Source organism: Ochotona princeps, chromosome 8 (assembly GCF_030435755.1).
Source record: "Ochotona princeps isolate mOchPri1 chromosome 8, mOchPri1.hap1, whole genome shotgun sequence".
Classification (NCBI taxonomy): domain Eukaryota; kingdom Metazoa; phylum Chordata; class Mammalia; order Lagomorpha; family Ochotonidae; genus Ochotona; species Ochotona princeps.
The window spans coordinates 31,292,072-31,307,061 of NC_080839.1; the positions used below are offsets into that span (position 1 = coordinate 31,292,072).

Sequence of the window (14,990 nt, forward strand, 5' to 3'; positions counted from 1 at the left end):
AATAAAAATACCTGAAATAGATAGGCACAAAAAACAGAATCAGATTTACAGCACAAATGTTAGGCCTAAGTCTCTTTCAAGCGAATCTAATTCATCCATCCATCTAGCCATCTATTCAATATTTATTGAGTCTACAGCACTAATAGGTAAAATGTGCTGGAGCCAGAGCAGCATATTGGGTTATGTTAGCTCCATGACTGGGTGAATTCAGGGATTCTTTTACCCTCTGCACATTTACTATATCAATATTCTAAAAGGAAGATAAGTAGAAAAATGTGGCTAGAGAGCCTAAAATAAAAATCAATTTAAAAATATCCAGACTAACAGAATTCAGGAAAAAAATGCATGGGAAAACTTCCCTGCAGGGCTGAAGGACTTGTTCCCCACATGCTGGGAGAAGGCTCTCAGCAATCAGTAAAAAAAGGTAACCCACTAAAGGTCACACCTGTGGTTTGGGCAGCCCTCGCCCAGTGACAGTTTGTTGGAGGGGATAGAAAGACCCAGTCCTCTGACCTCATCACAGGACAGTTTTGAAAAGTTTCGCCTCAGAATTCCTTACATTCTGGCAGGTTTTTGCGGACTACCTCACTGCTGCATTTTCTCAGTTGGTCTAATCCTGTCCTCGCCTTCCACCGAGTGGTTAAACCTAAGGACACTCTAATTCAAATCCTGTGTGTTAATTACCATCTCAGGTATTGCTCCTGTGACAATATGTCTGTAAGATATGGACATTCAACAGTGTGTCAGTCATACTAAAGTGTTCTTTGTAAGATCTGTGCAAGTCTGCTCTTCTGTCACCAGTGTAAAGTACCTCCTTTCTCATACTCTACATGAAGCTACTCGATATTATCAAGTATATTATTAAGATTATTTAGAAGCGACTCATGGTAAAATAAATAAATAAATAATAAATAAATAAATAAATAAATAAATAAATAAAAGAAGTGACTCGTGTTGAGGTGAGGATGCTGCATCAAGCCTAGCAGTCAAGATGGCTGCATCTCACATGGGAGTGCCTGGGTTCAATTCCTACCTGGGGCTTGTGATTCTGGCTTCCCACTAATGCAGACCTGGGGAGGCAGCATGATGGCTCAGATCATTGGGTTCTTGCCACCTGCAGGCGATGTTTGGAATATGTTCTCAGATCCTGGCTCCAGCCCCAGATGTTATGGCTTTGTAGGGAGTGAAACAGCTGATAGGAGCACATACTCTTTCTGTCCCTCATGCCTCTTAACTAAATTTTTAAAAACGAATTGTGAGAGGCAGAGCTTCCTTCTTGGCCATACATTTGGTTGGTGAAGAATTTTTGGGTAATGTTTCAGGACCAAATACAGATTGTCTCCCAGCTAGTTTCATACATAGATTCATTAACTCCAGTGGGTTAGTCATTGTAGTTCCTATACCCATAATCCTAGCCTTAGATTCAGTGGATTTAATTCCTGTCTTCTCTTTCTCCCTTGGATACCTTCAAATATGGCTTTATTTTCATCAAAACTGCTTTGCTTTTATCAGGGCTGGCATTGTAGCACAGTGAGTTAAACTGCTTGTGACAGTAGCATGCTATATCAAAGCATTGGTTCAAGTCTCAGATGGTATGCTTCCAAATCCAGCTTCCTGCTAATGTGCCTGGAACGGCATCAGATGATGGACCAAGCACATGTGTCCCTGGCACCCATGCAGGAAATGCAGACGGAGTTCCTGCCTCCTGGCACATCCCTGCCTGTTGTAGGCATTTAGAGCGTGAACCAGCATATGGAAAATGTCTGTTTCTCTCTCCCTCCCTCCTTTCTTCTTTTTCCTTCCCTCTCTCTCCTTCTCCTGCCTTTCTTTTTTTTTTTAAGATTTATTTTTTTTTATTGCAAAGTCAGATTTACAGAGAGGAGGAGAGATAGAGAGGAAGATCTTCTGTCCAATGATTCATTCCCCAAGTAGCCTCAACAGCCGGTGCTGCGCCAATCCGAAGCCAGGAACCAGGAACTTCCTCCAGGTCTCCCACATGGCTGCAGGGTCCCAAGGCTTTTGGGGTGTCCTTGATTGCTTTCCCAGGCCACAAGCAGGGAGCTGGATGGGAAGCAGGGCCCATATGGAATCCTGGTGCATTCAAGGCAAGGACTTTAGTCACTAGGCCATGGCGCCGGGCCCCTTCCCCTGCCTTTCAAAGAAATAGTTTTTTTTTTAAATGCCTTGTCCAGCTCACCAGTGACTTCCACCTTGTTTAACACAGTGATTCTCAGCTCTCCCCTCACTGAGCTGCTGGCAGCATTGGTGTCGTTGGTCCCTCTCTGTTCCCAGGGACTGCCATTTGACTTTTAAAATGTTGCAATTGCTTAGATTGTCTGAACCTGGCCTGGCGGCGTGGCTAAAGTCCTTGCCTTGAACGTGCCCGGGATCTCAGATGGGCGCTGGTTCTAATCCTGGCAGCTCCACTTCCCATTCAGCTCCCTGCTTGTGGCCTGGGAAAGCAGTTGAGGATGGCCCAATGCTTTGGGACCCTGCACTCATGTGGGAGACCTGGAGGAAGTTCCTGGCTCCTGGCTTCGGATTGGCACAGCACCGGCTGTTGTGCTCGCTTGGGGAGTGAATCATCGGACGGAAGATCTTCCTCTCTGTCTCTCCTCCTCGCTGTATATCTGACTTTGTAATAAATAAATAAATATTAAAGAAAAAAAAAAAAGATTGTCTGAACCTAACTGATGCTTTCCTCTCTTCCTACACTGTTTCTTCCCAGTCTTGCTGGGCTCTTAACATAGGAAAATCCCCAGGTGTTGTCATTGAACCTGTTGTCTTTTCTGACTGTATTCCTTCTCATAATGATTCCAGTCTGATGACACATTCCAAATTCTGCTCCTCTGGTCAGACTCTCAGATCCAGCTGCATACTCAACAGTCTCCCTTTGATGTCTCACAGACATCTCAGACATTCCAAAATGGAACTCACCTGCCCCAGAATCTGCCTCTGTCAGTCTGTCTGGTTTGGTAAAAGACAGTCCCACTCAACTAGTTACTCGCACCACGGCCTTTGCTGTCATCTTTCCCTGCTCTGTCTCTCCCGTCCACCTCTAGTCTGTCAGCAGATCTGCTTACTCCACATTCAGGATATATACCGAATCTGACCACTTTCCACTTACCACTGCCACCAGCTGGGGCAGTTACTTAACGCCTAGGTTTCTCTCTTATCATCAGTAACTTCATGGGTGGAGTAAAGAAAATGATATATGTGAAGAACTTAGCATAGCTGAGCAGACAGGGCTCAGTAAATGCTAACTTACATTAGTTGTTTCAAGTTTAAAGGAGATTTGTGACTTTTTTTTTATTTTTAGGGAGATTTGAATGGTAAAATTGTGGCTCCTTTTCATGAAAACAGTTCATAAGAAAGCTGAATTATATTATGCAACACGTGAAATTTCTATCTTAAAAATTTTAACTAGATGGTTGAAAAAATGCGATACTGGTTGATGCCTTCACTTCTGAAATAAAGGCAAGTCAGAATTAACTTTACCAGTGACTATCACAAATAACATCCAAAAGGTTTTGTAGCACAGCAGATTAGACAATTTTGTTATCCTGAGAAAGATTAATTTCAGTTAACCAGAAAGATTTGGTCTAGAAAATGGCCCTAGTGGAAGGATTTATGACATTGTTACATGTATTGCTCAGCTGTGGACAGCACTAGCTTCGTGGCCTCAAGCTTGGGGATGTGAGGAAACACATAAGATGGCATCACTCTTACAAAATCTATAGCATGATTAAATCTGTCATCCTAACTAATTAATAGATAGAAGAACTCCAGAAAATCCCCAATAGTATAGTCCTAAATGTCAGCAATATTCAATAGGCCTGAATTACACAGGAAGCATCTCAGGTGAGTATGTAAAAGCATAAATTAGAGACATGGGTATTGCTAATAAGTAGGATAAACCATTGCACCAAATAAGCAGAAAAATATTCTCAGAACATTTGACTTAATATTTAGCACAATTACTTTGTTAATGTCTGTGGTAAGAAAGTGTTTAGATAATTTTTTTTAAATCATCTTACATTCATGTTTCTAAGATTGATCAAATTTTTTCTCTAAATCTCTTATGAAAAAAACAGTGGTGAATTGTTTTGTTATAAGCCTTGTAAAGTTATTTTGATTCTTTTGCACATAAAAGTCAGGTAATAATGATCTTGATGTGTTTTAAGAGTAGGGGAAATAACTCTTAGGTGAAATCATTAGGAATTGGCTATGCTTGTGTTTAGCTTTTGTTTGTTCATATTTAATCATAATTATATAATATATACCTTGTGATATTTTTAGAATACTTGTAGGTGATATAGACATATATATATAATAAATTTATTATATGTGACTATTGATTGATGAACTCCATAAATACCTGTTGTGACATCATTTTTGCTGAACTACACATACTTCATATGCTAATTTAAATTATTATTATTTCTTTTTTTGTAGGAAATCCTGGCTGAGCAAGGTTGGAAGTCCTAGTTCTCGCATTGACCGCACAGACTTTTCTAATGAAAAAACCATCTCTAAGCTTGAGTACTCCAACTTTAGCATTCGATACTGACGGGAAAGAAATGCAGGTTATAATACTGTATTGTATTGTAACATAGACACCATATATGCTTAGTCTACACTGTAGAATAATAGTAGCAGAGTAGGATTAAAAAAGGGAATGTTTGTCTCTGGAAGATATTAACTTATATATTACTAACAATGTCTGACACAAGTGATTTTGCTCAATTATGTTTTAGTAAACCAAAACTATTCTAATATTTAAAATGTCATCATAAGATATTTAATATGAGTATTTCAATTTAAGTTTGCCTTGCTGAATTTTTAATTTCAATTGATATAGTATACAGGTTATTTGGCTAAATGTAAAATAATAGCTAATCATTTAAAATTCTTTAAATATTTGTATTTGTAGCAAATTAAAAAATCTGAATGTTATTAAAGTCTTGAAGAAGACCAAAAGTTAGAAATAAATGTGTATGATGAACAATATAACCATAAGCTAATACCAATAAAGTTAATATTTTAAATTCTGGTTATATGTTAACCTGTTTCAGTACATGGGAGGTACTTAATATCACCAATGAATTACGTTCTGCCTAGTGAATGTTCCAGTTGAGTAATGGCAGCTGATAACAGCACTCCTGAAAGGCAACAAGATTTTTTTTATCCAGACGACCCACAGAAAAGGAACTGAGAGTCTAAATACGCTTATAGTACTATCCCTCCCCAACACACAGATACAACATAGTCTGTCATTTGGGAATCTTCTAATGTAAATGATAATTAAGCAGCAGTAGTTTAAGGAGAAGGTTTGTTTTTATACCATAAAATTGTAAAAGTGAAAAAAAAGAATTGTAAAAGTGAATAAAGAGGTGAAAACCACTGGAATTTCACATTTCAAATGTTGTAGATACATATTTGCAGATACTCTTTTATGGAAATGAGTCACCTCAGAATAAAACTATGTAGAATTGTATATTTAAAATAATTTTTGAAAAGCAATACACAACTATTTGGGGGTGTGGGATGACTGGAGCCCACCATGCTTAGTGGTTTGTTTTTTTTTTTCCTTCATTAGACAGTTTTAAGTATCTTGGGAACACTGGTTGGAAACTCCCATTATAGCTATGGAAGAAATCTCCACTTGTAGCATAGAGAAAAATTCAGGGCTTTCCTTCTGCCTGCTACAAGTTAAGGGTTGAAGGAAGGACAGAAAGGGTAGAATAAATGGGTTTGAAAGATTAACTCCATGAATGAGGATAATGTGGTTATGCTCATCCATATATGAATATCTATGTTTTAAGTGTATATAAATATGCATATAAATAGATATAAACATATATAAATATATAGACAATAGATTAGGGAATAACTTTCTAAATATATTTAAAGAAATACTTCTGTAAATATAGTTTAATGCAGTCATCTTAATGTGGGTTTGCTGTCTTTGCATGTTCATTTCTTTGTTCAAGGAAGGTAAACAAGTGTTCTACCTCAGGAAATTTGGAGGCCACATGCCCTGAAGACAATGATTTTTCCATGGTTTTATTATTTTTTTTAAGATTGACTTACTTTTTATTTGAAAGGTAAATTTAATATAGAGAGAAAGTGAGACAGAGATCTTCCATCCACTGGTTCACTCTCCAAATGGCTGCAGTGACTGGAGCTGAGTCAATCCAAAACTGGGAGCCAGGAGCTTTCTGCAGGTCGTCACATGGGTGCAGAGGCCCAGGGACTTGAAACATCTTCCACTGCTTTCCCAGGCCATAAGCAGGGAGATGGATCAGAAGTGGAGCAGCCGGAACATGAACTGGCACCCATAAGGGATACTGGCACCTGCAGGAGGTAGCCTGTTCAGCCACCCATGCCAGCCCCATGAAGTTTTTTTTTAAAGACAGCATTGTGGATAATGAAAAAGGGGTTTTAGTTTGAGGAGAAGCAGAAGTGGTAAGGGCGAAGGAGGCAGAGGTTATGCAGGACTTTGGAAAGGGACGCAGAGCTGTTGATTTCTCATTCATGGAGCACCTTTTCCCCAGTAGCATCTCTAGGAATGGCTAAACTCGAGAGAAGCTTTGCTACTCAAAGAAGCTGAGCTGCAGGCTCAGGAGTTCCCAGTCTTTATGTGATTCCTGTCCCCAAAAGTGCTCCAAGGCATCCTGCAAATGCCATGCTGGCTACAGGAGACCACCATGGTGTAGGCAGCAGTCACAGTGATTGGTATGAGACCAGAGAAGTCTGTCTGTCCGAATGTTTCCTGGTCCACACCCTTTGCATGACTCAGAGAGGGTCTAATGCCAAGAGATGCTGTAGAATTAACATCTCAACTCCCAGACACCATAGGGTTGAAGCAGATTCAGGTTTATTTAAAGAAAATGGAATTCATTTATTTCACACCAAAGTTCAAAAGCAAAACCTGTTATTCTGTACTAAGGATTTTCCAGAATACAATCTCAAAAGCAACAGTAAAATACCACTTTTTGTTATCGAGATAGCCTTTGGTAGTTAGTGTATTTCTTACTTCTTCTTATAAGAAAATTGCAGAAAAATCTTGCAACTGCACAAAAACCACAGTTTTATTCATAATTAATACATAACTAAATCCTATTACTAAAAGAGAAATGTTGTAGATAGTGATTGAAAAACAGATGTTCATGCATGTGTGGAAAGAGGAATAAAGCAATATAAAAATGTATCAAAAGGTCTACATAATATCTCTTTTTTAGAGATTTTTATTCAAAAGGAAGATTACAGAGAGGAGAGAGAAAAATCTTCCATCTACTTTCTAACTTCCAACTGGTTGTAATACCCAGAGTTGAGCAGGTCTGAAGCCAGGGGTGTGTATGTGTGTGTGTATGTAATTCTGCCTTTCAAGTAAATTTCTTTGAAAGGCAGAATAACAGACCAGTTGATCTTTGATCTGCTGGTTCACATCCCAAATGGTGAAAACAGCCAGAGCTGGGCTGATCCATAGTCAGAAGCTTCTTCTGCGTCTCTTATTATGGGCAGAGGGTCCCAGGAGCTTGGGTCATTTTCTGTTGCTTTCCCAGGTATAGCAGCAGGCAGCTGGATTGGAAGTAGGACTTGAACTGGTGCACATGAGATGCCATATAGCAAGCTTTCTGAGCTATGCAGCAACACAGGCTCCAAGGAGAGCTTTTTAAAGGGATTGTTTAGTAGACCAATTCCAGATCTAAGGAATCAGGATCTTCCATGGATTTACCTCTAATGTATACATTTTTAAAGGTTTATTTATTTTTATTGGAAGGGCAAATATACACTCTCTAACTGGCTGCAACTGCTGGAGCTGAGCCAATCCGAAGCCAGGAGCCAGGAGCCTTTTCCTGGTCTCCCAAACAAGTGCAGGGTCCCAAGGCTTTGGGCTGTCCTCAGCTGCTTTCCCAGGCCACAAGCAGGGAACTGGATGGGAAGCAGGGCTGCCGGGATTAGAATTGGTGCCCATATGTGATCCCAGCATGTTCAAGGCAAGGAATTTAGCTGCTACATTTTATCGGTGGGCGCTAATTTATACATTTTTACATATTCAGGTGATTTTGATAATCAGGCCGACTTAAGCACGCTGATATAAAAAAGAAATTTGAAAAGTTTATTAGAGCAGAAGAGAAAACAAAGCAATGTAAATGAATGATGAAAATGAACAATTTGGAGGGAATACAATCTAATCTACCAATAAATAAATGATTGGAGATCATGATGATCAGGATAATTCAGAGATATAAGTCAGCTAGAAATAAAAGAAAGCTTTCTTCAGTTAAGATATACAGGCATTAAGTATATATTATAATTTACAAACTACATAGCTATTAATACATTATAATACATATGCTTGTGGCCTGGGAAAGCAGTCGAGGACGGCCCAAAGCTTTGGGACTCTGCACCCGTGTGGGAGACCTAAAAGCAGCTGTGGGCTCATGGCTTCAGATTGGCTCAGCTCTAGGTGTTGTGGCCACTTGGGGAGTGAATCAATGGGTGGAAGTTCTTCCTCTCTGTATATCTGACTTCGCAATAAAAATAAAATACATCTTTAAAAATAAACAAATAAATTATGTAGTTTAAAGGTCTATAGCTAGCAAAGACTTAAGTTAAAGGAAAATTACTGAAAGAAGGATCGTATATAAACCTGGCCTAAAATAAATGACTTGCTAATTAAATGGTTCTAGCATCCACCTCCAGCGAAACCTAACTAGAGCGGGCATTTGGTGCAGCAGTTCAGGTGCCATGTGGAATGCCCACTTCTTATGGATTTGAGTCCCAGTCCTGCTTTTGATTCAGCTTCCACCTCAGTTGGAGGCTAATGATGGCTCAAAGTACTTGAGTTCCTGCCATCCCTGTGAGAGACTGCGACTACATGCCAGGCTTTTTGGCTTCTGTATGACCCAGCCATGGCTGTTGCAGGCATTGGAGGAGTGAACCGAGGTGCAGAAGATCTCTCTTTCTCTCTCTGCCTTTCAAGTCAGTAAATGTCTTGAAAAAGAGAAAAAGCAAGTTTTGTTTCTCTAATCCATTCACCGCCTACTGAAGTCTCCCTAAAGTGTTGTTTCGTACTGCCTTCTCACCCCTCAAATCTCTACAGCAGCTCCTAACTTGGAGCCATAACCTTACTTCCTGTTTTATCCAAGGAGAATATCCACACTCTCCTACCATGGCATTGATCCCCCTGAATCTGGGACCAAGAACTTTCTCTGCTTTCCTGCCTGTTCCCCAAGAGGTACCGCTCATGATTCCTGTCAAGGCCCTGGCCTCGAGGGCACTGTTGCTACATTCCCCCCGCCCCCCCGGCTCCTCCATCCTTGGTTTCTGCTTCCTTCTGCTGGAATCTTTCCCATCAGTCTACAAATATGCTATTGTTTCTCCCTCTCTTGGGCCCTTTGCCCATACCTATATGTTTTTTCCTTTTACAGATTAAATGTCCCCCATTCTAAAGAAACCTGCCCCCATTCTCCCACCCCATCAGTCTGCTAACACTCCACACACGATCCCTGATGGTTTCATTTCATTGCTGCCAACTCCATTGGTCAGTTTTCTCTCCTCACTTGAACCTATGTACACTTTTCACGTGGCTTACTAACCATCCCACTTCCCTGGTGTTCCTCTTCACAGTTCAGAATTTAAGGTCTTTGATGACTCCTGCTTGCTTCTCTACTCCTCAATATGTGAGTGCCCCAGAGCTCAGCACCTGAACACTGCCTCTCTTCGACAGTATGACCCATCTCATAACCTTGAATGGCCTTGATACATGGACAGTTCCAGATGTACGTAGCTAGCAGCCTACTCAGCAGTTACATCTGGACATCTGCTAAGCCTTTCAAACATCAGTGTCCCAAACTATACCTTCTGAGTACAGACTTGCTCTGACATCCGCTGACTACCTAGCTGATGGATGCTCCTGGAAACTTCACCTCAGGTGATAGCAACACCATCTTTTAAGAAGTTCAGTGCAGAAACATAGGATTCATCATGGCCTTTCCTCTTGCATCAAAGAGGAATGTTGTTTCTAGGTCCAAATGTCCAGAATTTGCTTAGAAATAATCCAGTGGTTGCAGAGTGAAGGGCAACATAAGAGATAGCAAAGAAAGGGTTGGGAGGAAGAAAGGACAGAAAGTAGATAAAGCTATAGCATGAAAGAAAAGAACCTGAGTTTGTAACTACTAAGGTGCACACATATGTGTTAACTAGACTATTTGCTGTTCTTATGTGTTTATGTTTTCCATAACAAAAGATTTAAAAATACATGCTTGAACCCAACCACTTCTCTCAACTCTAAGAAGGCTGTAGTCCTGACTGTAGTTTCCATGGAGACCATAGCAGTTTCCTAACTGACCTCTCTACTTCTCAACACAGTATCAAATGCTACTGTTAAAGCAGAAATCAGATCACATCACTCCTAAGCTCAAACCTCCTCATGACAATCTGTTTTACTCTTACCAGAAGCCAAAATCAGTGGCCTTCTAGAACCTGCACAATCTGACTTCTTCTCTCTTCCGGCTTTGACTTCATATCCCACTCCTCTCCCCCTTGTTCACCCTTCTTCAGCCATGTGGAAATCCTGACAGTTCCTTAAATTATCCAGCACTCTTTGTGCCCAGGCCTCTTCCTTTACTGTTTTCTCTCACTAAGTATTCTCCCAAATATCATAGATGCCCTCATGTTCTTCCACCCTTCAGATGAAGGTCACTTTCTTAATGACCCTACCCTGACCACCCTGTTCAAATGGCCAAATACTTACTGCCCAAAGTCCCTGTACTTTCTCCAGACTACTTAGTCCCATTGCCTTAATCTGTTCCCTTTTGCCATAGCAATATCACAGACTGGAAGCTGAAAAAGAACAGAAGCTTATTTCGTCCATGCTTCTGGAGGCTGCACTGGCCTCTGCTCAGCATCTGGTGGGGGCTTTCCTACTGGGTCATAACATGGCAGAAGCACCACATTGGGAGGCACAACAAGCACTCCAGAGAGGTCTGCTTTATAATGAAGCCATTCTCCCAATAGCCCATTAAGCCATTAAGCCATGAATGAATTCATCCATTCACAAGGACAGAGCCCTCAGGATTCAATCCCTTCCCAAAGGTTCCACTTCCTAATAACATTAGCACATGAATTTGGGATTTAATTTCCAGCACATGAAATCTGGGAGACACATTCAAATTGTAGCAGGTAATGTTCTGGCCTTTCCTTATTTACTCACTGTCTTTCACCCAGTGTAAGCTACAGTGGTGCAAGAGTTTATGGAAGCTTGAATCCTGCAACAGCTGTAACATCACATGTGACTGGCCATGGTGAGTACTTTGTAATATTTGTCAAACTAAATAAATAGAAGAAAAACATTCCTCTAAGGACTTAAGCTAACACCACAGAAATCATACCATATATTCATCATAGTAATTAAAAATGGCTAAAATTCTCTAAATTAATTCCTCACATAATCCACACATATGCTCGTTATGAGACACACATAAAGTAAAATGACAAAAAGCTTCTACTGTCATTCATGACAGACAAATCCTGGGTTTAACCTCCTATGGTAAACAACTAGATTGCTGGCCAAGATACATGGAACAGTTTTCAGACACTGGACAGTGGCCAGTGCAGGACTTTGGTCCCGAAGAACAGGGAAGCAAATGAAGCAAGTGAGCAGCCCTAACATTGCTCCAACTTTCTGCCTAGAGATACTTACCAGATTTCAGGAAGGGAAGCTTGCACAGTGTGCGGATGTCTCAGTGAAGGCATCAGAGGATGGAGACTGAGCCAACTGAGAGTTTCTGTGCAGAGTTCTGGAAAGACAACAGGCCACCCAGGTGTGGGACTGGGTGGCTGGGAAAGGCTCTGGAAGTTGTCACAGAGGTCTCCTTTCACTTTTCCTGAGCGCTACACCTTGCCTAGCCAGGTGAGATTTCCACAAAGTTGTGTATGCAAAGGCTAGCTGGTGAGCTGTGTTAGCTCAAGACTGACACACAGCCAAGAGAAATGGAGGTTCAAAATAGGTAGTTGTCAGTGATCTTTCTAGATCTGTGCTAGGAAGAACTTTAATAAGTAGTATAAGATGGCATCTAATTCATCAACAAGTTAACTTCTGGCTAGAAAAGTACATTGTAACTTTCAGAATTAACCAAACATCAATGTTTTGAATGAAATATCTGAAAATTGTCCACCTAGAGTTAGATCCCAGTAAGATACAAAGAGAAGGCAAAGGGAAAAAAAAAAGATTTTTTTCGAAAACCAAATCTGGAAAAAAAAACTTACCAACAAATCTTCGCTGCAAGAAATATTACATGAAGTTCTTCAGCAGAAGGGAAATCATGCAAGATGAAACTTTGATGTACATGAAGAAATCAGGACTAGTAGAAATGGTTATTAGGGTAGGTTAAGAATGCATTTTTTTTTTCATAGAACAATTTTTTAAAGAGGGAGAGACAGAGATCTTCTGTCCACTAGTTCATTCCCAAAAAGATCACAACAGCTCTGACTGGAAGTGGGGCTGGGCCAAGTGGAAGCCAGGAAACTGAAACACCATCCAGGTCTAGAGGCCCAGGTACTTGGGCCATTTTGCACTGCCTTCCAAGTTGCATTAGCAGGGATCTGGATTGGAAGCTGGGACATGAACCTGCACTCATACGTGGTTTCAGTGCCATAGTGGGGTGGCTTAATGTACTGTTTCACACCATTCCCTGACACATTTTTTAAGACAGCTGATTACCTGCAGCAAAAATACAGCAACATATTGATGAGCTTATAATATGGAAAAGCCATGTGAATGATGCAAAGAAAATGTAAGTATTCTGTGATAACTGTATTGCATTATATGTAAATTAGAAGTTGTTACAGTTTGGATAATAGTTTGGGATAGTAGTTTGCTTGTATTAATAGTACGAATCTGATACTAATGGATAAAAGATGAAAATTAATTCAATTAAAGTGTATCAGGGCAAGTTCTTGGACAATGGTTAGATTGGATTAGGCTGTTGGGCAGAGCCATTGTAATTGCATTATGGTGGCTTCATAGATGTAAACATGGGATGAGCGTGTTCTCTGCCTGTCTGCATTCTGATTGTCCCTGTGTTCTGTGGTGTTCTGCCATTGGTCAGGCAGCAGACTAACGGAGCCATTTAGTCTTGGGCTGCACCCTCCAAAACTATGAGCCAAAATAAACCTTCTTTCTCACTAAGTGGCTCTTCTTAGATTTTTTTTTAAGATTTATTTTTCATTTTTTTTTTAATTGGAAAGTCAGATATACAGAGAGGAGGTGAGACAGAAAGGAAGATCTTCTATTGATTCACTCCCCAAGTGGCCACAATGACTAGAGCTGAGCCATCTGAAGCACGGACCGGGAGCCTCTTCCAGGTCATTCATGCAGGTGCAGGGTCTCAAGGCTTTAGGCCGTCCTCAAGTTTTCCCAGGTCACAAGCAGGGAGCTGGATGGGAAGTGGAGCTGCCGGGATTAAAACTAGCACCCATATGGGATCCCAGAGCGCACAAGGCAAGGACTTTAGCCACTGTTTTAGCCACTAGGCTACTTTTCCAGGTCTCCTGTTTTTATCTCTGTTTGATTTTTTAAAATGCTCAAAACAAAGTTTTCAAAAATTTTAAAATTGCGGAAGTTGTAAATCCAGACATCATGTTGAACAGCAGATTAGATACAGTTGAAAAAAAATGAGAAAGCTTGAAGTGAAGTTTAACAGAATTGCTAAGAAATACTTTATAGATGCAAATTGGAAATAACAAGGAAATTAGAGACATGGAAAACAGAATGAGAAATCTAAAAATGGCTCATCAAATTCTGAAGAAGAGAAAAAAATGGAAGAAAGGGACAATCAGTGATAGAATGAGAGACAATTGCAAAACTGACCCAAGTGCTCCTCTTGCTTTCTCGCCACACACACTGGGAAAACAACACACACACACACACATCTACACAGAAAATACAATACACTCCAAGTAAGACAACGCTTTTAAAAATTCACACATAAATATGTTATAATGAAATTTTAGTATTTATCTCAGCTTATCCTACTGCCCTCCCAAAATAAACTTTAGAGCTTAAAAAATAGATATTTAAAAGCAGCCAGAGAACAGGGACAGACCACCAAGCGGCAACTGGTTCTGCACAATGACACCAATGGAAGCCAGAAAACAGAACTGTCTTCAGTGTTTTAATAGGTGGTAATCATGCAGAACTAGCTTTCTACAACAAATGAACCCATATTTAGAAAACCTAAATCTGGTTTTGTAAAAAGAAAGGAAATTGCACTTTCATTTGCATCAAATGTCATTTTACTTGTATAATTCTCTGTGTGTGTAATTTTGTTACACATCCAAATGTGTGCATATATGAGATATAAATGTTGAGGAAGGGTTATAAATGAGTAAATTTTCATATGATATGTAAATATAAATATGCTTTTAGTCTCAAAACTTTTAATGTTGATTAAAAAGTACTTTCTATATATGGGCAAATACTGTTTAAATGTGAACTGAATTTTTCATTTTATTGAATTTTATTTTAAATAGTTATATGTGATTCCTGAATGCCATAGTGAACAGCACTATTTATAGATTGATGAGAAAATAATTTACTAAAACTGAACAGTGTTTCTTTCTAGTTGGTAGAATTTTAATTATGTCTGTATTTACACAGTTTTTGTATCACAAGTATGTCCTATGGTATGGGAAAATTGTTGAAAACGTAAGCATTAAATGACTAACAAAATTGCAAGTGAAGATCTCATCAGAAAACTTTTAGAATTAAACTCTAATAGTGTAGAAACCTATCCATGTGAGAGATCTCCTGGCTTCTGGCTTGGTGTGGTCCAGCCTTGACTGCTATGGACACCTGGGGAGTGAACCAGCAAATGGGAGATCAGTCTGTGTGTCTGATTAGGTCACTCTGCCATTCCAAGAGGTAAAAATAACAATGCAGTCAGCAGGCTTTCACAGTATTTTGTTTGCATTTTGAT

At 39.9% G+C, this 14,990-nt stretch overlaps 1 protein-coding gene across 3 annotated transcripts in view; it reads left to right on the forward strand.

Moving 5' to 3' along the window:
• ACYP2 (acylphosphatase 2) overlaps positions 1–5,053 on the forward strand; it is a 219,876-nt gene extending 214,823 nt beyond the window's left edge. For all 3 annotated transcript variants that reach the window (XM_058667787.1, XM_058667788.1, XM_058667786.1), the window contains 2 exons: positions 4,456–4,586; positions 4,934–5,053. In XM_058667787.1, the coding sequence (XP_058523770.1) occupies positions 4,456–4,570 (115 nt within the window). In that variant the 3' untranslated portion in view covers positions 4,571–4,586; positions 4,934–5,053. The remainder of the gene's footprint in view (positions 1–4,455; positions 4,587–4,933) is intronic.
• Positions 5,054–14,990: the final 9,937 nt, after the last annotated feature.